This window comes from Typopeltis vanoorti, chromosome 8 (genome assembly GCF_054136105.1).
Source record: "Typopeltis vanoorti isolate ZY-2024b chromosome 8, IOZ_Tvanoo_1.0, whole genome shotgun sequence".
Classification (NCBI taxonomy): Eukaryota; Metazoa; Arthropoda; class Arachnida; order Uropygi; family Thelyphonidae; genus Typopeltis; species Typopeltis vanoorti.
Window position 1 is genome coordinate 123,352,390 of NC_143556.1, and position 22,889 is coordinate 123,375,278.

The 22,889-nt window shown below is 34.2% G+C and overlaps 1 protein-coding gene across 4 annotated transcripts in view; it reads right to left on the reverse strand.

The window, feature by feature from the left end:
* The window catches only part of LOC150104326 (protein TANC2-like), a 360,557-nt gene that overhangs the window by 67,671 nt on the left and 269,997 nt on the right, over positions 1-22,889 (reverse strand). For all 4 annotated transcript variants that reach the window (XM_090396298.1, XM_090396296.1, XM_090396297.1 and 1 more), the window contains 9 exons: positions 20,526-20,760; positions 18,874-19,076; positions 16,852-17,038; positions 14,962-15,218; positions 13,366-13,603; positions 12,119-12,352; positions 5,871-6,050; positions 3,819-4,143; positions 2,160-2,335 (listed from right to left, as the gene is read on the reverse strand). In XM_090396298.1, the coding sequence (XP_090252424.1) occupies positions 2,160-2,335; positions 3,819-4,143; positions 5,871-6,050; positions 12,119-12,352; positions 13,366-13,603; positions 14,962-15,218; positions 16,852-17,038; positions 18,874-19,076; positions 20,526-20,760 (2,035 nt within the window). The remainder of the gene's footprint in view (positions 1-2,159; positions 2,336-3,818; positions 4,144-5,870; positions 6,051-12,118; positions 12,353-13,365; positions 13,604-14,961; positions 15,219-16,851; positions 17,039-18,873; positions 19,077-20,525; positions 20,761-22,889) is intronic.

Here is a 22,889-nt window from a genome sequence, read left to right on the forward strand (position 1 = left end):
TGTTTTTTTCATAAACAAGTCTTCCACAAATGAGATATTTGCCAGTCATAAGGGCTAACACTTTTGTTGTAATGCTATATTATTTCTGAAGCGACTCTTTTTCTAAGAATCTGATATAAATCGAATTATGACGATCCTCCTGTTTTGTTTTGCACATGCTGGCTCATCATGCAATACCCTCATAACTCGGTGAAATATTTCAGCCCAAAAAAAAAGTTATCTGATACAGTGTAAAAATATTGGGAAAAATATGCTTTTTATCAAAAGCAGTATGCAACTATTCAAGATAATTATTACGATGCATTTCTCAGTAGAATCAAACATTGCGATATTATTCAGATTTTTATTATTGCAGCAGTTGAACAAATGTGTTTTGGGGCTTATGTGCAGTTAGGAGTTTATTTATTGTCATAACCAGCATATATTTTCTTTATCATTTAGCTAAAAACAGAGTATACCTGAAAACATTTATCCCATGCAAAAATATTTAGACACTAAATTACATAAATAAAGAAGGTGGGGTGGGATAATAACTATATAATTCTGAAATATTCCTGTGTAGCTCAGTGGATGTGGCGTTTGCATACCACGGCGCTTGGCCGCACGAAGGAAGACTTGGTTTCGAGTCTAGTCGGCGACTAGAGGAAATTTTTCTAAGCCTTTTTTCGACCGGTTCCCGAGTTAGTCGATTTCTGGCACGGGCAAGCGGGTTTTTCGTCCCGTAAACTCAAGAAAATCGACCGTAGAACCCACATTATTTCGGACATTAAATATATTGTGTTAGTGTTAGGGACCACGAGATGGCGGCACATTTGAGCCGTCTCTCTTCACTGTGTACCGCTTAATTAGTGATAGCCTTGGGCCAGCTATCTCTGATTGGGTACCAGTGGAGATTGAACTGCCCACTCAGTCTCCAAAAGTTAGATAGGGCTAAATGGCCTCGCCTACTCCCGTTTACGGGAATTAAAAGGTGTTAGCTGATTTTAAATTTATTATTTTTTTTTGAGATATTCTATGCCAACAAAGTTTTCAATCTGAACCAAAATTGAAATTTCTGACATATTTTAGACGAGGTGGTAAATACGTTTTAATAAATTATGTCCACTCAGAGTTGATTATCACTGTGTATTCTTCCTTTTTTCAACTGCAAGGAACCCGAATTAAGGAAAAATATTGAAACGCCTCAACAAGTTTTACTAAGGATTCCAAACATTTATTATTATTAAATCCATCTGGGAAGGGTAAATTATTACATGCATATTACATTATGTGTAGATGTAATATTGCACGTGTGTGTGTGTGTGTGTGTGTGTGTGTGTGTGTGTGTGTGAGGGGGGGGTGTTAAGTTACGTGCCGTGCGTAAGCTAAGATGAAAATTAATCAGCTTATGCACAGTACGAATTGTACAAAAGGATTACAAAAAAACTTCTGAGTGGGAGTCATAAAAAATTACAATCTATATTACAAATATGCTTAAGAACGTTGAATTCTTATTTATTTATTATTTTTTTGTGTGTGTGTGGCTTCCGCCTACAAAAGGTTTATATGCAAACTTATAGTACATTCATTGGGCGAGCCAGCGATTTTTCCCCCCTATTTTATTGATTTTATATATTGCTGTATTTTTTTCTTATTTTTGACATAGTCCGGAAACCCAGTTCTAGAAATCAGACATGGAACTTTTTCAAGCCATTTGAAGTTTCCAATAAACGTTGGTCTCGCGCCGGGCGATGAAATTCACTCCCACCTAAAATCATCTACTACTTATTTGAAAGAAGTGAGACTATACTCTACTGTTTTCTAACGATGCTAAGTAATAAAGTAGAATGGTAATTTACATGGAGTAATAATCTACGATTTTATTAAATATCCTGATTTGACCTCTAACAGGAACTAATATTACTTGACACTAGTCTAATTAAACACATGTTACTGGCCTGGTTAGCCGAGTGAATAGTATCTATACTTCCCAAGACTGTTGGTTCGACTCGCACTGTAAATCTCACAATCACAAACAAGCATTAATGTTTGTGATTGTTTTAGATGATAGATAGTTTTCGTAGTAATATGTGATCCACAACCCCATTTTTGTCAGGAATTCGTAGCGTCTGGAAACACACACACACACTTGTATAATATCAGTACATTTCTCAACTTACCACATCAGGATCGCCATTAGATGCAGCTAAATCCAGTGGCGTCCGTCCATGTTTATCAGCGTGATTCACATCAGATCCATGTTGGATTAAACACTGAGCTGCTTGTTGACGTCCTTTCAAGCAAGCCCAAGAAAGTGCTGTTAAACCTTCTTTGTCCACGGTAGTGGTGGAAGTACCTAATAAAAATTAAATAAGACTAATAAACAATCTCATATCATAAAAAGTATAACAGTTCACCGCAGTTCATGATATGAAGTAGGGTATGAAATCATGTAAAGATGTGTAACTAAAGAAAAAAAAAATCTCTTGAGATATTTGGCAAAATAAAATAGAAAAGTAAACCCAAGACTCAAGAAAGTAGGTGACATTTAGTAATAAAATTAAATGTATGCAAACAAAGTTAACCTGCTCAGTAGCTTACTAGATACATAGAAACAACGAAATAAGGAAACTATTTGACCACTAACTACTCTGGCTTTTAGGGGAAAAGGGATTTGAGTTTCAGCATCCTAGTGTAGGTTAGTTGTGGAAGTGCAAAGATCTGACCACTTAAATAATTCCTTGATTCGGGCTGCTTAGTCAATATTCAATTTAAAAGGGTGTTAGCATAGAAGAAAAAGGAAGCAGTGAAGTTTTGCACAATTCAAATTCATTAATGAATATAGAGAGGGATTCTGATTAAATGCATACTATACTCCATCTACTTATAAATGCGTGATTTCTTTTTATTCCTATAACCAACTGATGTCTTCTTGTAATGTTTGCTAATAATACGTTAAATCTAGCTAATAACAGGTTTCCGAAATGAGTTTGAAATACCGCTGTCTGGTATTGTTATCTCCCAAAATGAACTGTGACGTGAGTGGTATTTATAAAGGATTTTTAAACTGCATGTGAATTAGCCAGTGTCGAATAATGAAGTCACAGCATATTCATTTTTACGTATAAAAATGAATCTGACGAGAAAAACGTTTTTCTCGTCGGAAACAAGAAAAATCAATAGGCTAATAGAATGACTTTTAAACATCGCCATCCAAGGAATTTTAAAACCTTTTAATGCATCATAATATAAAGAAACATTCTTAATCAATTAAAACTCATGAGGTTAAAATCCTAAAAGGCTGTTACTTGACATCGATTATTAGGAAATTTTAATAATTTAATTACAATAACTATTCGTTACAAGAAATTACAATAAATACAATAAATTAACTACAGTAAATATCCCTTTATTTATTTGTAATTAATTAGCTAAACAATGCTTTACACTGACGCTCTTAAGACATTTTGTTATATCTCTCTAAACTATATATATATATATATTAAAAAAAAAGCTGATAATTCAGTAAAGTCTTATCTAAATATGTACACACAGCAGTACACTCGCCTTTCCTACTTGCTTTGGAGATTAGTGAATGAATGCAATCAACCATCATGTGAATCTGTGTCATCTGTAGAATTGACTTCCATAAGTGTTCCAATCGGAATAAAATATCAGAATTCATGCTATGTCATATCATAAAAGGTTCTCAGTTTACTATACATACAATTTGGTACTTGATGTTTTCGATGATAATTAAATAGAACGAATCACTGGGGAATGCTAGAAAAGTCTCACACTCCATCTGAATTTAAAATGAAAAATATACATAAGCTAACCTTTGGACAAGAGCAGTTCTAATACTGGATGACCTTCCATTGCTGCCAACATGAGAGGAGTCCTGCCATAGCTGTCCTGTTGCTCGATAGCTGCCTTGTGTTTTAGAAGCATTTCTGTAACCTTCCAATGTCCTACTGCTGCAGCACAGGCCAAGGGTGGTTCACCAAGCTTGTTGCACACCGAAACCGAAGCACCTCTATGAAAAAGAACCTCGCATACCTTAGGATGGCCTGCGAGACATGCAGTTGTGAGAGCAGTTTGGTCGGTGAGATCATCAGGCTCATTAACACGAACTTCAGCCATGTCCAGCAGAAATTCACACACCTGGAAAGACAGACAGGAAATAGTATATATCTTTCTGTACTGTTTGAACACTGTGTAACCGCAACTTAAACTTAGAGCACGCATGGTTAAATGCTATGTATGGTCTATACTGCTGCACGGTGCAGAAACTTGGACCTTGAGGAAAACATCAATAAAAAAACTTGAAGCCTTTGAGATGTGGTTATACAGACGAATGTTAAAAATCCCATGGACAGCAAAAACGTCCAATCAGGAAGTACTGGAACAAATGGGGAAATCACGTGAACTTTTAGATACCATAAAAAGAAGGAAAACTGCATATCTTGGTCACCTACTTCGTAATTAAAAATATAAAATACTTCAATTGCTTATAAAGGGGAAGATTAATGGAAGAAGAGGACAAAGAAGACGAAGAAAATCTTGGCTGGCAGACATCAGACAGTGGACTGGCATGAGCTCTGAGGGACTGCTTAGATCGCTCAAAATTTGCCAAGGTGGTCGCCAACCTCCGATAGGAGATGGCACTCAAAGAAGAAGAAGTACTGTTTGAAAATTCGATAGATGGATGGGTCGATGTTTACGCACACAACGAAGTGAATTTATGTGTGGACGTGCTCTTTCTTGTTGCTTTAACAATGAACATATGTACTGTAGCATATCCAATGTGTACATGCACTGCTGAAACGTGTTATTTCCGACTGAACACGAGTGTATTTTGGAAAACTGAAGTCTAATTTTGAATTAGCCTAGTAATTAGGATACATATTATTGTTACTTTAGTTTCACAGCAGTTATATTTCTTCAGTGTAATAAGTGAACTGTCAAATTGCATATGAGAATCACTTAATTAGAGAAATGGAAACTTAGGGAAAGAAATGGCATTGTAACATGCCATGGTCAAGTTATATGCTAATTATGAAGTGATGTATCAAAGCTTAAATAAAGCTGAAGTGTGTGTGTAGTCATGCGAATAGGGGAGATATAAGACTACATGCGGCGCTTGCAAATAGATTATTAAAAAAGAATAATTATCTGTAGAAATTCAAAATAGTAAAACATATTTCACTTAGCGGAAATCGAAACATCAGTTTCCATATTCCATAAGAAAAAAATCATTTAAATTATTTTAAAAAAACAAATGATTATATTGTAATAGTCTGGAAATACGCCATCTTATGGACTAACTCCAAACTTCTCGAGAAATACATTATTGTTTACCAACGGAGGGGGGGGGGGGATCATAGATCAGGAAAGACTATTTCCAGAATATGTCATGTCAAAAATGTTTGTGTGACATAAATTCTTTTGAATTTATGTCACACAAAAATTCTTTGTGTGTGTGTGTGTGTGTGTGAAGATAAATAAAGGTAATCACTGACCAATGAATGGAATTTCTCAGTCCGCTGCTTTATCATCATTAAGACTGTGATGTCTGAGAGCGCAACGTCTAAATTGCAATCGTAAGTAAATTTATAGAGTTGAGAGAATAACCGACGCTAAACTGATGCAGAAATTATATATATACAACTTCCTTTTCTCCCCTCCCCTCAATATACTATTACTAAAAAAACCCAAAACCTTCCTAGGACTATCTGTGTCTAATCACAAATAATCGTAGGGAATTTTTTCGCTTGGTTATAAAGTCGCTTATTAAAGCTAAGTAGACGGATAAAGGATTAAAACCTCAATATAACTTCCTGTCTATTCTAATTGATTGAATGAAAGCATTTAAAACAGAATGTGCTTACATTTGCATGTCCTCTGCCAGCAGATATAACAAGAGCTTGTTGCGCAGCACGAGCAAGGCCTGGTTCTTTCTCTGTGTTTACTGGCCAGTCACATTGTACAAGGTAAGCAACCAGTTCAAGATGACCATTCGCTGCTGCATGAACTAGAGGAGACTGTCCGCTACTATCAGTATGGTTGATCTATTAAAATGAAAGAGAAATACAAAAAAAATGTTCAAGAAAACTGAGATTTCATATCTATTTAGTACGGTTTATGTACATTATATATTAGGCTTAATGGACATCTTCATAACTCTTAGTATACCCAAATGAAATGGCCTCTGCATCTATGAACTAAACTCTTTCCTCCAAATATATTTGCATATGGATGGCACTCAACAACTGTCCATATATCATCCCCTCCTACCTCCATTTTTGGAAGAGCCGTCCTTCAGCCGAAGGATAATATTAAAGTTCTTCAAACTAAACTAAACGTGTAAAGGTCTTTCCCTGACCAAGGCAAGATATTAGTGATGTGTAGTAAACTTAATATTTCTCAAGCTTGATATTTCTCATTTAAAAAAATAACAATAATAATTAAGCTGGTTCTTTTAAATAAGTTTAAAATAATTCTTAAATAATTCGGAAAGTAGTTTGTTAAGTATTATAGAATTAATAAGCAGTATTTTATTTTTCAAATCCAAAGAAAAATTAGTATCTGTAGAATTTGAGAGTTAAAATAAAATTACTATATTTTGTGTGCGCGCCTAAACAAACACACACACAGTTTTGTCCATAAAACGGAGAAGTCGGTCGTTGGTGAAAAATTGCAAATGACAAATATACTCACACTTCGTGGCCTCGGCTACCCCTACTAAAGAAGGTGTGTTGTTTATTATTTTTACCAAATCTTGAACTGTCGACGAACTGTTTTTGCAATACCGCTAAACGTACTGAAACAGCACTGAAGCCAAATTTCTTCAATATGAGAAGCCTCAGTAAGTTGCCACCCAATTTGAAACTTCAGTATTTCTAAATATCAGTTCAGATAATTCCAAATGCCTGCTTCGTGTGCGACTATGTCATGCTGACGCTGTCGTTTGTCTTGCAGCTCTGCAATATTCTCTTCGATATTGTTGCCAAATTCTAACTACTGTAAATTTACGGCTTAAATTTTTCATTCTTTTCAAACATGACAAAACTCATGATCAATCCAAGATAGCTTTACAGCCTTTCATAGGTGGGATTCACAAATAAATCTAAGAACTTCTTTCTAATTAAGATGTTAATTTAGACAATCTAATTAATACAATATTAATCCGCTTCAAAAACAACAACTGTGTCAATCTTGGAAGTAATATCTGTAGTTGTAGAAAATTTTTCCGGTTGAAAAGAAAGTAGAACGAAAATTATAATTGACGAGAAATTAGGTCCTTATTTTCCTTTTTGATATTGCCCCATTAGGAGCAAATAAAAGTTTGCAAGTGAAATTTTGTCACGATTGGACTACTTGCATATAGGGCAGTTGCCTTCACATCACATTACAGCAATCCCTCGATTAGCGCGCCTAATGCGCTCTTTAAAATAGGAGCATTAATTGAAAACGCACTAATCGAATATAATAACCTATGGGAAAATGTATAATTCGTTCCAACATAAAAATGTGCACAAATTCACGTGGAGAGAAGAAGCAAGGAATAAGAAAAGTCTCATTGATTATGTTATTGTTGATAATGACGTTTTCACCTGAGTGTACAGAGGATTTGAAATTGGAAGCAATCACTATTTAGTCTTGAGCAGGATAAAATTGAATTTCATATTGAAAAGAATAACATGTAAGAAAGTTTTAAAGCAAATAAAAGTTGAGCAGTTCGCAGATGTGAACTGTAGACTAAAATACAAAAATTATTGAAGAAAAAATGAAAGAGTTTGAGAACAGGAACCAAACCTGAATGATTCAGTGGCAAGCCTTGAAGAAAACCCTGATTGATTCAGCCAGAGAGGCATGTGGTGAGGTTGTTTCCAAGGATAGAAAAATCAGAACTCCATGGTGGACACAAGAAGTTAAAGAGGCAGTGAAGGAAAAGAAGAAAGCATATCAAAAGTTCCTGGCAAATAAGTCGGCTTGTGCTCTTAGAGAATACAGAGACAAATGTAAGAAAGCGAAACACTGTGTAAACTAGCTAAGCAAAAGTCATATGAGGATTTTGGCAAGAACATGAAAAATAAATATCAAGAAGGTGGTAGGACTAGTTAAAATAAAAAGCCAAATGTTTTCTGGCACCTTAATATAGAAAATAAGGGGATAAACATCCTTTGTTGTTTTATAGCCAGTAAGCGAAACTAAAGATCGATAACTACGATCTATATAAGTTTCATGCCGAAAAACTATCGGCGAAGGCAATTCGAAGTAAAGGTGGAGCAAGCTTCCTCACTATTCTTGATATTTTCTCATAATGTAAAACACAGCTCCTAGGAGATGTAAGTTCTTTTCACTAAGCTTTGATATCTTCCAGGTCTACCTACTCACTGATGAGACCTCAAAAAAGGTTGAAACCGGTCTGGGTAGTGACCTCTCCTCATAATGTAAAACAGTAATACATCTCCTAGGAGCTGTGTTTTACATTATGAGAAAATATCAAGAATAGTGAGGGAGCTTGCTCCACCTTTACTTCGAATTGCCTTCGCCGATAGTTTTTCGGCATGAAACTTATATAGATCGTAGTTATCGATCTTTAGTTTCGCTTACTGGCTATAAAACAACAAAGGATGTTTATCCCCTTATTTTATAAGGTGGTAGGATATTCTGGAAGTTGTTGAAGAAGCGTAGAAATGGAGGAAAGAGTGCTGCAAAAGGAGTTAGAGATGATAAAGGTGACATGAAAACGAGAGAAAAAGATATCTTTGAAGTATGGAGTAATTACTTTGAAAAACTGCTAAATGAAACAAGCAGTGATGACAGCACAGTTGATAAAAAACACTGACCAGGCATGCAGTCAGGAACACATATCCATACTTGAAGTAGAAAGAGCCATCAATGGCTTGAAATGTGGAAAGGCAGCAGGAGTAGATGATATTCGACCATAAATGCTGAAGTATGGTGGTATAAAAGTCTTACAGTGGCTGCACTGCATAGTTCAGAATGCCTGGACAGAGGGATGAATTCCCGATGATTGGAGTAGAGCTCTCATAGTACCCATATATAAAAAGGGAAATAAAACTGAATGTGAGAATTACAGAGGTATTTCCCTACTGAGTGTTCCTGGTAAGATTTATGCCAGTATACTTGAGAAACGGTTGTGAAGAATTGTGGAAGAAAAGCTTGGTGAAGAACATGCTGGATTCAGGCGAAATAGAGGCTGTCAGGTTCAGATCTTCACTTTACGACAAATAGTTGAGGAAGCATGGGAATATAACAAAGATCTGTATTTAAGTTTTGTCGATCTGGAAAAGGCATATGACAAGGTGCCAAGAGAGAAGCTATTCAATACGCTACAGTTATATGGTGTCAATGGGGCATTTAATCAAGCAATACTTAGTCTTTATTTGAGTTGTAAGTCAGCAGTTAGAATTGAAGGAAGTAGAGGATGATGGTTTAATGTTATTAAACCATCATCCATATAGATAATGTTATTCATTATCCATATGGATCACGTTATGAAGGAAAGTGGTATTAAACATGATATTAAAATTGGAGATGTTAATATCAGCTCTTTGCTATGTGTGGACGATGCTATACTTCTAAATAAATCTGCTAGAAGTCTGCAAGATTCCCTGACTAAATTGAATAACTGTTGTAATAGATATGGTATGAAGGTGAGCATTAAAAAGACAAAGACAATAAAAATAGGTAGAATTGTTGAAAATGTTAACTGTGTTGTGAACGGGGAACCTGTGGAACAAGTAAACCATTTCAGCTACTTAGGCACGATTTTTAGTGAAGATGGTAAATTAATATGGAAATTGACAACAGAATCAACAAAGCTGGTATGGTAGAAAGTCAAATGAATAAATTTATATGGAATAAGAGAGAACTTAGTCAAAACACTAAATTAACTGTATACAAGACAGTGTTCAAACCAATTTTCACTTATGGATCTGAGAGCTGCGTCAGAAGTAAAACACTTGACCAAAGACTAGATACCGCAGATATGAGAGTCCTGAGAAAGATTAGAGGCGTGAACAGATGGTATCAATGGCAACATCATATTAAAAACGAGGATATTAGGAAAAAACTTGACATTGTCGGCATCCAGGAATGCATTAGCAAAGCTAATCTCAGGTGACATGGTCATTTAACCAGAATGGGCGAGGAAAGATTAGCAAAACAAGTTCTCTACCAGGTTGGCTGGAAAACGACCCAGAGGAAGACTAAGATATAGGTGGATTGATACGGTACAAAGTGCCTTAGACGATAGAAATATAAGATCTGATAATGTTGGAGTCTTGACAAGTAACAGACTGATTTGGAGGAAAATTGTAGATAGGAAGTTAGTAATGATGTAAATTTTTCATGTATTACTATCGTATCCTGTACACCCCTTGAGGGTACATGTCAGGAATTTGATGATGACGATGATTCTCCTTTTTGTGACATGCGCAGAAATGTCTCGAATCTGTGGGCGTACTATAGCAGACGACATAAATTTTGGCGGTAAAAATTTGGAACATAGTGTACATGGAAGTAGTGTAGTATGCCATTAAAAATAACTTTGGAAAATGTTTTAAATCGGTAACCAAATTATTTAATTCTAGTGAATGATTTTTTAATATAGTTAGCCGTAAAAATGTATAGATAGAAAATTTTTTAAATCTGTAACATTTATTTTTAAGATGTATAGGCAAACTAATCGAATTTCAGAGGTGCACTAATCGAATTTGGGTATCGAAAAAAAAATGACGCACTAATCCAAAATCGGGGGCGCATTAATCGAGGGATTACTGTACTTTAGTATACCATAATGCATAACACATTACTTTCTATAGCTTCGGCATTAATAATGCCCTTTGGGTGGAAAGACTCGGGTTCGAATCACGACTTGGACTCAAAGAATCTTCATATGAACTTTTCAGTTGAAAGCCAGATAGCAGGTCTCATACAGAAGTAGGTTTTGCTTTTCAGAAAAGTTTGCTTTTTTTTTATTCCTGAAAACGGGCAAACGAATGCACGTAATTTACAGATAAAAGCATACTTACAGACATAGAGCTAACCACCTTGTCGTCGATTACAGTTACGAAATCCAAGGATATTTGTAAGGTAGGGACGCTTAAGAGCCTGTTAGAACCACTGATGACGATGATAAAATAAGGAGTGAAATAAGACTATAATTTCTCTTCAAGTATGATTTACTGTTGACAGTGCTGCTACATGAAAAACAGAATTGCTACTCTTGGCAACCAAGAGAATTTAAACTCTTACGGCACAGTAATTAGTGAAACATTACCCACTTCTGGGCTGGAGCACTTTGGAATTGATTGGTTAAAAACTATTATCCCATCATTGGAATAATCAGCAACAGTTACCTTCAAATTTTGTTTAAAAAATGTGAAAACTAATAACGAGCCAATGATTTACATAAACGTTTTCATTTTCAAGCAATATCATTTCCAAGTATATTGCATTCACACCGAATCTAATCGTGTTTAAAGAAATGCTACAGTTATTGAAATATTTTATAATTTTGTTCTTTATGTTAATTCAGAACAACATCTCAGACAGTGATTTCGACTATCTGAAATGTTTTTTTTTTTAAACTAATTTTGTTTTTCAACAAAAGTTCATTTCTTGGGAAACAAAATTACGTCATTTTAAATGCGCTGGACAACATCCCGTTTTATTTGCATTCATCACCTGCCTTTACTGATTAAAGTAAGGTAATGAATCTAAAAATTAATGAATTAATTATGAATCTAAGAATAAATGAATTAGTTATGAATCTAGTAATTAAGGAATGCATGATTAATGAGTCTAATGTCTGTTATTAATATATTTAAAGAATAACTACAGCTATTTAAAAAAACGCATATCATTATGAAAGTATACGGCTTTGAAATCCATCTGCTATCTAATACAGAAATAATAATAAATAAAGGAAATGTTTATCATAACTGATACATCTCTGCTTAACGTGGCTCATTTTCATGGTGTCAACAAAGCTTTGAAGGATAACAGAGTACCCATACATTAAGAAAAGCATTTAACAATGACAGATCGCAATATGATAAAATGGGTGAAAATGAATAATACTATCGATTGCTACATTACTTACCTTGGCTCCTTTGGCTACCAGTAATCTTGCTATATCCCTGTTACCCTGTTGACAAGCTAGAGTTAGCGCACTCAACGTGTCCGAGACGGCGTTCACATTAGCTCCGAATTCCAATAACAAAGCAACCATTTCGGTGAAACCTTGATGTGATATTAGAGGCAACAGGGGCACATTCCTTAAGTGCGGAACACAGCAATCTGGATTCGCACCAGATAGTAGAAGGAGACGACTCACCTATATAAAATAATATCATAGTTATGAATTTTTATGTTTTCCACTTTCCTGTTTTTTTTAAAAAAAGTTAACTGATTATTAATGGGATTAAGAAATATTTCAAAAATAATCCGTTATTGAAAGTAATGCTTATGCTATAAATTAAAAATGCCAAGAAATCATACTCTCAGTTTAATCCTTTATCCTTTTGGATAAAGGGCTACTTGTCTATAGACGCTAATGACTTCACATCAGTTGTCTTGGTATCCCATAATGCAAACCTCCCTCCTTTCGGACGTGTATGATGCTAATCATTATGGGAAAGGCCAATACCCGGACCGGTTTCGAACTTTATTCATGTCTCATCCGAAAGGGAATCACGTTTTGCATTATGGGATACCAAGGCAATTGATGTGAAGTGATTAGCCTCTGTATTCAAGTAGCCCAGTCGTAAAAATAGAGCAAACTTTGTTTGCTTACACTTGGATAAAGGATGAAACAAAGAATATGATATAGCAGAAACATAACCGATTTATAATCAATTATGTTTCTGCTATATTTGCAGTGTGTATTATCTTACACACTTTATCGTGTTATTTATGGATGAGTAAATGCAAATATGAACCTCCGTAGCTCAGTCGGTATAGACGAAGTCCTTTGATCGGAAAGACCTGGTTTCGAATCCCGTCCTTGACGGGAGGAACCTTTATCTGGTCTCTTTCGATTAAAGGTGAGTTAGCCGGTCTCATACGGAAGTAGAGGTTTTTTCACCAGGAAACTCGATGTTTTTGTCCCTCAGAACAGGCAAACCGGCCCCGTGAACACACATGGATTATAATCATGATACTTACGACAATATGTGAAAGAGATAGGGTCCTCACTACATGTCGTTACGCCCGTAATTAACCATTATTCCCATCATGGTAGTCAACCTCCTAGATAGGAGACGACAACGTGAATGAAAATACAAATATTCCAAAATGTAAGGACAACTTTTATCATATTTTTATTATATTTTAATTATATTGACTTACCTTAACGTTGGGACTGTATATGTTTCTCAGAGAAACAAGCGAAGTACTGATATCATCAGCACTTTGCTGAACCCACAAGGCCTGTAAGTGACGAGATTGGCAGCTCCAAGGTAGGTCACGTCCTGACATTTTATAAATATGAGCTTTCAGAATGTGATGTCCTAATTCTAGAAGCTGGTCAGAAAGAAGAGGGCCTTCCATTCGCGATAGACGAAAAGCAATCATGGCGTGTCCGATTCTAGAAGAGCATAAAAGGATACATATAAAATTTCAGAGATCAGAATTTCCAAACCACTACAATACTCGTAAGAGTAAAGAACTGTTCGTTAACAACACCGTTCTACTACTATAAATAGGCTAGGTGCAGATAAAAGTAAATCACGTCTTCATTGACATAATTAATCATTTGTCCACACCTCTACTAGTGCAGAGTATGTAGAGTAAGTAGAATATTGAATATATGCCTTAAAATATACACACGAATATAGTATTACAACATAAATATACATTTATGTTATAATAATGCTACTGAATAAGTAAGATGCCAAAATTATGGAATAATGATTTATGGAGATTTATTATTTATGATTTTTTTTCGCAAAAAAAAAAAAAAGCTACAACCCTGGTATTTGAATTTAGTGCTAAGAAATTACTGAACTTAAAAAAAAAAATAAAAATAAAAAATAAATAAATGAACCTAAAGCGTGCTACATTTTATGTTTCCAAGGACCACTCTCATAGTGTTCGAAATAGCAGATGATGGCGTCAGTTTTTAAATTCAAAGTGTAATAAAATGTATATCTTGAATTAGCAAAACGCGCACATAAAATCATTCATTGACTTCATATTGCATATCATTCAATTAATTTGTCTTTGGAGTGACGACTTAAAATTAAATTTCAAAATAAGCATTCTCTAGAAGGACATTCTCGTTAGCAGAATGTATGACGGTTTAGAAACGCATTTGTATTATTCAGTGATACATCCAAAGATAACAAAGACTCCTCGCGGGAGGGCACTCCACACTACAACACATCCCACAGTCTCCAATACTTAATTCTCCATCTACAAGCAACGATATCTATGTATCACAAGTAGTATATTTTTATTTGTAAATTTTGTGAATTCTGTGGCCGATTTGTCTGTATGCGGGATGAAAAATCCTCGTTATCTGTATGAGATCGGCTAACTAACCTTCGTTTGAAAAGGTTCATTTCAGTGATTTCTCTCGTGATCACGAGGATTGAGCTAAGGACTTTGCAGTCGAAGAGCGCAAAACGTCCCTCATTCTTCCATTTGCGCTACTGAGGCGCTTATTATCTAAATATGATACACCTACAGAACGGTTCTAGGAGTGCTAAATATTACGATATGCCTGAGAATATACCATGGGTTTCAACAGTTTTTTTTTTTGTTTTGTTTTTTGTTGTTGTTGTTGTTTTGGTATCTCTCTCTCACTCTGGGCAGTTTTAATGTGCTTTATGCAAGAACGTATTACAAAACTTAGCACACCTTATACAGTAAATTATCACTACCTTTATAGCATGTTTAATCTTTAAAACTACAGAATTAGGAATAGTAAATTAATAAACTTACCTTGAATCACAGAGAAATTTTGGATTCTCATTCTCTTCTCTCCTTAATAACCATTCTCGCATTGAAGGATGAGCAAACATAACAGTTTTATCTCTCCTTAGAACTAAAATAGGAGCTCGTGTTAAGGTGTCAAGTCTCTGAACGAAATCTTCCCAAGTCAGGTTGCTTTCTATCCGAGCTGCGTTCACAGTTCTGAAAATTTGTTGGGGTGCTAAAGGATAAAGGGAGGCAAGACACACCTGGAGAATTAGGGATACCTGAAAGTAAACACAATGCTCTTGAGAAATGTGAGTATATTTATAATCATCTGATTCATTAAGTATTCAAAGACATCGTGTTTACACATTGGGAATATACCAGATTTGTCTGCATAATCAAGGTTCGCATAAAATAATTTTCATTTATTTTCTCCTTTGGTATCTGGTTTCAGTTGCCAAGAAAAAATATTAATAACAAAACATTACTACTACGGATGATTTTCTATTTTTTATATTATGAAAAATTATATTACTACATTAACTGGATTTACTGCATAATACAAGCATTCCTTACATAGAAAACAGGAATTTATTATTCGTTACCTAATTAAATAAATTATACCGACTAGTTTTGCCACCTAAAAGAGAATTAATATCATCATCAAGCCAGACACATCAAAAGAAATATAAATACGAAAGTCACGAAGTTGATTAAATGCTGAAAAAAACATTACAATGCAAATAGGTCAGTTCGTACTTGATAATAAAGTTAAAAACACGTGGCATGCATTAGCTTGTTAGTAGTCAGTGATAGAAGGTGATTGTTGGCGCAATTGAAATCTCTAATGTTGAAAGTGTTAATGAGAGATTTTCATATATCACTTAATATCAACTGTAGGATTTTATTCACTGATCCTTGCGAATGAATGAATGAATGAATGCATCAGATTCCTTCAGAAGTCCGGAATAAACGTTCTTCTTTAAATAAGGAATAGTTGAATGGTTCCAACTATTCAACTGCATGGTTGGTATTAGAAATGGTTGACTAGCTAAACCAGAGACCTATCTTTTCTTTTGTGGTCAACATTTGGTTCTTCTTTCTCACCTGAAAACCACGGCTTGTGTGTTCTATATAGGCCAAGTTACGCGAGTATGGAATTCTATATACTGCTGGGTAATTGTAGAAAGGTGTGCTATCTTTATGAGACCTGAGGTGGTTACGAAACATTTGAATTAGTTTTAAAGTTACCCTGATGTTGTGATATTTGAAAAGAGATGTCATTTTAATTGATAAACTTTCAATATGATATTGTGATGGATTATGTGCGTGTATATTGAATTCTGGTTATTGGAAGCTGAAGGTTTCGAAAATAAATAAAATCAACTGTTTTATGTTTTGGTTTGTTTGTTATTTAATTATACTGTGTATATTTCTGATATATATAAGACAAAATACAAGACACGATAAATATAAGACAAAAGTAAACAGTAATATAAGAAAATTAGACTGCGGATATACTCCTTCCTTCCTCTCTCTCTTAATTATTGTCAAAACATAATACCTAATATATCATAAAGCTGGGGAAACGGTAGAGACAATAGGCGAGTGATGCATAAAGACAAAACTCCAGAATATATATATATATATATATATATATATATATATATATATATATATATATAGAGAGAGAGAGAGAGAGAGAGAGAGAGAGAGAGAGAGAGAGAGAGAGAGAGAGAGAGAGAGAGAGAGAGAGAGAGAGAGAGAGAGGAAGGGAGGAGTATATCAGTAGTCTAATTTTCTTTTTTTATTGTTTACTTTTGTCTTATTTGTGAAGTAGCCATCAATTAATACTACCTTAAAAAAAGTAAATACCAAAGATTCTAAGCAAATAAATGCGAAATACTTTCTTACCCTTTCATAAGATTTTATTGTAGTAAATCGAAGATTGAAACTCAACATATAAACCTCGAAAAGACTAACAGGAAGAACTCGGTAGCTGCTGCTTTTCACGACTAAATGTCCTTTCTCTACTAAATCCAGAGTGAGTTTTATATACAGAAAACATCCTTTGCTTAAACTTGTTAGATGTTTGGCAAACCTGTTCAAGGAAATTAATTAAATAAAAGAAAAATTATTACTATTTATTTAACTGATTATGAATTATACTTTTTCTATGATACTGATTATGATAATGCATTTTGTACTTTACTAACATATGCTATTCTTCTGATGAAACATTTCCGTTAATCAATAAAGTTAGAGGCAGTTTGTACATATTCATTTTATTTCTAAACTACATATCGTCTATATTTATCGAAGCATATTTGTAGCTGTAATTTTGAACTCACTGGCTCGATTGGGTGGGAGCACAGCATTTTGGCGTGACAAGCTACAAAGTCCAAGTTAGAATCCCACTGCCGTATGGATGTTTCTGAATAACTTAAAGTGGCAGATGATTTTCATCGTCCAATACGCGACTCCCATTCCGCTTATTGGAGGCATACAGTGGTTTTGAAAAGTTAGATGTTTGATCTATAGAGCAAGGTTTTGGATTATTTAATCCTTACCACGCAAACGATACTAATGTGCTATAGGTTCACAAACTGATGATTTTATGGAATGTACAAAACTTCAGTTAATATACTATTTACAGAGTATGTGAAACCTGAAATTATTAATAATTTATTTCTGTCTTCTAGAATTTTTTCCCTGAGTCCCTTCTAAGCAAATAAATTTCAGACATGCGCTCTTGCATATATATGTGGAGAGAACAGTTGGACGTATGCATTTGTGAATAATTAAAAGAGAGCTGATTGGGTAAAACTAAGAATGACAGTGTATCTGATGTGTGTGTGTGTGTGAGAGAGAGAGAGAGAGAATGCCAATCCATTCTCATATCATTCCAAACGTTGGAAGAACAATAACGGCTGGTAATTCATTTCTTTACGTGAAGATGATATCTTATCAGTTAGACAATTTTATTCATTTATTCTTAGTACTTTCTTGGCCAGCAACACGGTAGCAGAGTATGTTAAGGTTTCCTATGTACAGAATTTATTTCTGATTGAGTCTACTCACTTGTCTGTGATATGCAAATATGAAGCAAGGATTCTTTTCTGCCAGCTCTTGTCCATGTTATTGAGAATAAGTGGATTGGGAACTTTGAATGATAATGTAAGTTAATTTTACAGTTACCAAGTCATGAAATATCTTAAGAAAGTTGTGCTAGTAAACTTCGGGGAAACCTTTGCAGGTAAGTTTTCTGGCCTGAACATTGGCTGTGGATGGAGTAAATTACGTTAATTTATTATAATTACATAAATAAGTTAATTATTTGCAAGTGAACTGTAACTATCTGACCGGATTATGAAGAATTTGAGTAAGCATATAACGAAATTATGTGACCAGAGATATTCAGCAATATTGACAAGCTAACTGACTCATAACCAAATTAGTCATTTAGTTAACTAATTCAGTTAACATTTTTTGTTGCTTACTCAGTTATCAAGATCATTATGTGTAGAAGATATTTAATATATATATATATATTATTAGTTATTGTGAGCAAAATAAATGAATATTTTAAATTACTCAGAATATTTTATTAGATCAGTTTAAATCAGTAAAAATGAGTTAAAATTCAATGTTTTGGGGATTTGTATTCTTTTTAGAAAAGTATTACACATTCAGAATGTGCAAGCCATCAAGGAGGAAGAAGGATAATGAAATTGTCACTTGGCATACTTTTACTTGAAGTAGAAATTAATTATAATGAAAATCTTAGCACTTCTACTGTGAACTTCCAAAACGTTAAAGGTATATAATAATAATTAAACAACATTATTCATTGTGATAATTAAATAGCATCATTATAAGTTAAAGTCATTCATATTATCATGTTTAAACATTATTATTAAAACATCGAATTTCTACCTAGAATGAGAAGAACCTTCCACCATATTGCTGTTGATTGTGATATTCGCCCTAATTGCAGGACTGGAGTTAATTCGGTGTAGTATGTAATTATATATGTCTCTTTGGAGATTTTCGTTGGTTGATAGTCTGTCTAAAGAGATGTGATGGAATGGAAGACCTTTGACAACATCAAGAAAAGATGTTCGAACTGTAGCAACAACCTATAAACAAAGTAACAGTTATATATAAGATGTAAATAAAATAATATTGAAAGGTTGATTATATTAAGTTACTAAGTTAGATAGGGCTAAATGGCCTCGCCTACTCCCGTATACGGGAATAAAAAAAAAAAAAAAAAAAAAAAGCGTTAGCTGATTTTTTTTTTTTTTAGGTTGATTATTAAAGTATTAAGATATAGTCAAACATAAGGATGGCTAATAAAATCTCTGAAGTGATAAACATAATGCTGATCACTTTTGCATGCATTCTGAATATAACGTCTGGGAAAAGAGCTCTAAAAAAACTCGGATATCCCTTAGTTCTAATGAACTATATTTCAAACTGCATTAATATTATATTATACTTCTGTTCTGAATAATGTTCAATACAGGTTTTTTTTTTACATATTTACATATTTTACATATTAGACTTATTAATAAATTTTATAACATTATTAAAATATACAAAAATACTATGTGTATAATTACGTATTTGGAACAATATAATAACTTGGAGGGGAAATGCCGGCCTGGTTTGCAGAGCAGTTAGCGCGTATCTGCTCTCAAGCCAAAAGGCTACGCGTTCGAATCCCGCCGTGGGCATGGATGTTTGCGATTGTCTGTGGAAATACTAGTGGTGGTGGCGGCGGCGGGCGATTGATGGCGTTGGTGTAGTTGGTAGATGGAGTGGTGGTGGCGGCGGCGGGCGATTGATGGCGTTGGTGTAGTTGGTAGATGGAGTGGTGGAGACAGAAATATGTAGAGTAGGTGTCCTCACTCGATGAGTCCTTGGACTCCTTAGAGGTGTCACGTAATAATAATAATGATATTTGCTTTACATTGTTTAAAAATATAAAAATATGTAATCTTGTTTTTCAGCACGCAAATTTTTTCTAACATGGTGTTAAATGCGCATAACTAGAGTTCTAACTACACTCTTAGTAAAATTAAATTTAAATTACCAATTCAGTATCATTAGTAAATATCGAAGTAGTTATAATTTATCCTCGAACCGTGATAGTACAAATTTTGTTATATGAAAGCTGAAACCGAAATAATATGTTGATATTTCGAATTGGAGCCAGATGTTCAGTTCAGCCATCAGACAATCATGCTAGAAGGCTCATCTGACATGACTGTCTCTAAATTTTTAATTTCGTAATTATCCCTAGATAACGATTATTATCATGATGAATACCCTACCAACATACTAAATGTAAATTAAAATTATATATGGGATTTGATGAAATGTGAAAAAGTAGGTATGTTAATATTTTTTTTTTCGGGCTAAAGAACTTCATTTTTTGAATACTAAGGTTAAAACTTTCGTCTATTAGGTAGACGAAACTTAACTAATATACTGCTACTAAATCAATGATTAAGAAACAAATGTCTTCGTTCAGGCATACATTAACACTTTTGGATAAAGTACAGACAAAAAATTTAGCTTACCTTTATCCAACTAGGAAAGTTTAATATATGCCTCGCAAGGAAAGATGAAACAGTATCTCCATAATCCGGACGATGAAAGGCAGCTTCATTCAGTCCATCTATCACAATGATACATGTCGTGCTCGGCACTTTTCCTGATTTCCATCGTAGCGAATGTAAAGGCTCAAGAACACCTCTTATGAAAGCTGTTGCTGCATCAGCAATACACGACGACATACTCAGCAAATCTTGATACCTGCCACGATAAACAAAATATGCTTCATTGTGCTCCGAGAGTTGTAAACATAAGATGAGTGTAATTTATTCATTCATTAAATTCCATCAGTGATGCATGCAATACGAAAATGGAATTCACTACACCAGATACTTTTCAATAGCGCCTCATTGCATGTATAATTACTTCCTTAAAATTATTTCCCCCAAGAAGAGATTCATGGTCATGCTAATCTAGTATTGTTTAAAGCAAGTACTTTCGCTTATGTTGAAAGTCTTCATGGTTTAATAAAGATGTTATTCTCAAATACAATAACTGATTTAAATAAAAATAATTCCAAAGAATGACTTTACTTGAAACCGAAATATAATTGTATGAATGAAATATTTTAGCGGCATTATTCATTGGTTCCAGATGTTATTCCCTTCTTGGGATTGAGGAGCTGTAAGTGTCGTGTTTTCCATAAAGTAGGCGGTAAACCGTAGTTATTATCATTATAAGCCAGCTTACCAAATTTAGTGACTTCAAACTGTCTAAACTTGTTTTCCGGACACAGATTAGAAACTCACGTCTGCCTAGCTATTTCTGAATTAATATTTAAATTCATTAGAAATATCTAATGTTTCAAATCGATGTTTCAAAACGAACAGTGGATATGTAAGGACATTCTTGACCCCCTCCCTCAAAAAAAACGTCTGTATGTTATCTAGTTTAGGATAGGAACCAGTAGCGCCATCGTTATTAACATACAACAGGGCGTGCATTTGATTTACAATGCATTACGAATACGCGGATAAGCGGAACATTGATTTAATTTTTGTCGAGAAATCCTTATATCGGCTTTTTTTCAGTTGAAGGTGAGTTAGCCGATCTTCAACTAACTTGGGATACCAGTGGGGAAAAAATATTTATAATATTTCAAAAAATGTCATCAGTACTAAGATTTTATCAATTTGATTATTCCCCTTATTCAAGGTGATTAAATTAGTAATAATCACTCACTTATTTAATTAACAGTTGTATTTCTACTGAAAGTAGATTTTATACATGCATGCTCGACTTACCGAAGTCAGCAACTGAATATATTCTAAACAAGAAAAAATGTAGTCACCTCGTGTTGTATCAAGAGATGTTCTAAATATACTCATTCTTCGTTCCAAAATGCCGGTTTCATAGAAAGAGCGTTAATCAACTAACCTAAATGAATAAAGCGCTGTTAACATAGTCTTCAGCTGTTTCGGCAGTAATCCAAAAACAAAATCAAGCCGCTAGCTGAGGAGCTTGACAGAACTGTGCAGCGATGCTGTGGCCGAATTCGGGTACAAGACAATTCAGCTCAATATTCACATGTTAAAAGTAATCAACTAAAGAACTGCCGTAGTAGACAACTCTGTTCCTTTATTTTTTAAATCAGTCACTTCCAATTTAATCGACCCACTTTATTAATCAAACTGATTTGAAAAACTGCTGGACAACACAAATGTACTGATTGGTATTATAAACTGAAATGGTTTCCTAGAAAATTAGAATGAAAGAATAAAACAGATTATTATGCTGAAAGGAAGATAACAAGTTAAAATTTAAATTTAAACTTTGTAAAATGGGCAATCTCTCTCTCTCTCTCTCTCTCTCTCTCTCTCTCTCTCTCTCACACACACACACACACACACACACATACAGAGCCATAAAAAGTCATTAGTCAAAAATAAAAGGTCGCTCAAATTTTTCAAATCAATCAACTTAGAGTTTTTCGTTGACCGTTTATGAAAACCACGTTAAATAAGGACTTCTACCTGTTTTACTTTACAAATTCCTAAATTTGAGTCTAAACGCATCTGAATAATTAAAATGGAAGATACAGAAGATAATTATCAGAAAACTTAAAAGTTTTACTCTCTTCTGACTGGTGCTTAGGTGCTACACTTGTAATTGGTTAATTTATTTCGATAAAAGCATGGTTGCAACAACTGAGCTTTACATGATATGAATAACTACCAATCATTTTTAATCGCTAAGAACTACAATGAGGTCAGAAGTACACACAGTAAAAGAAATGAAAATACTTTCAGATATTTTAAGTTCTTATTTTTTTTAAAACTTAGAAAACATGATACTTTATTATTATTTTTTTTAAAAGAAGAATTTAAAAC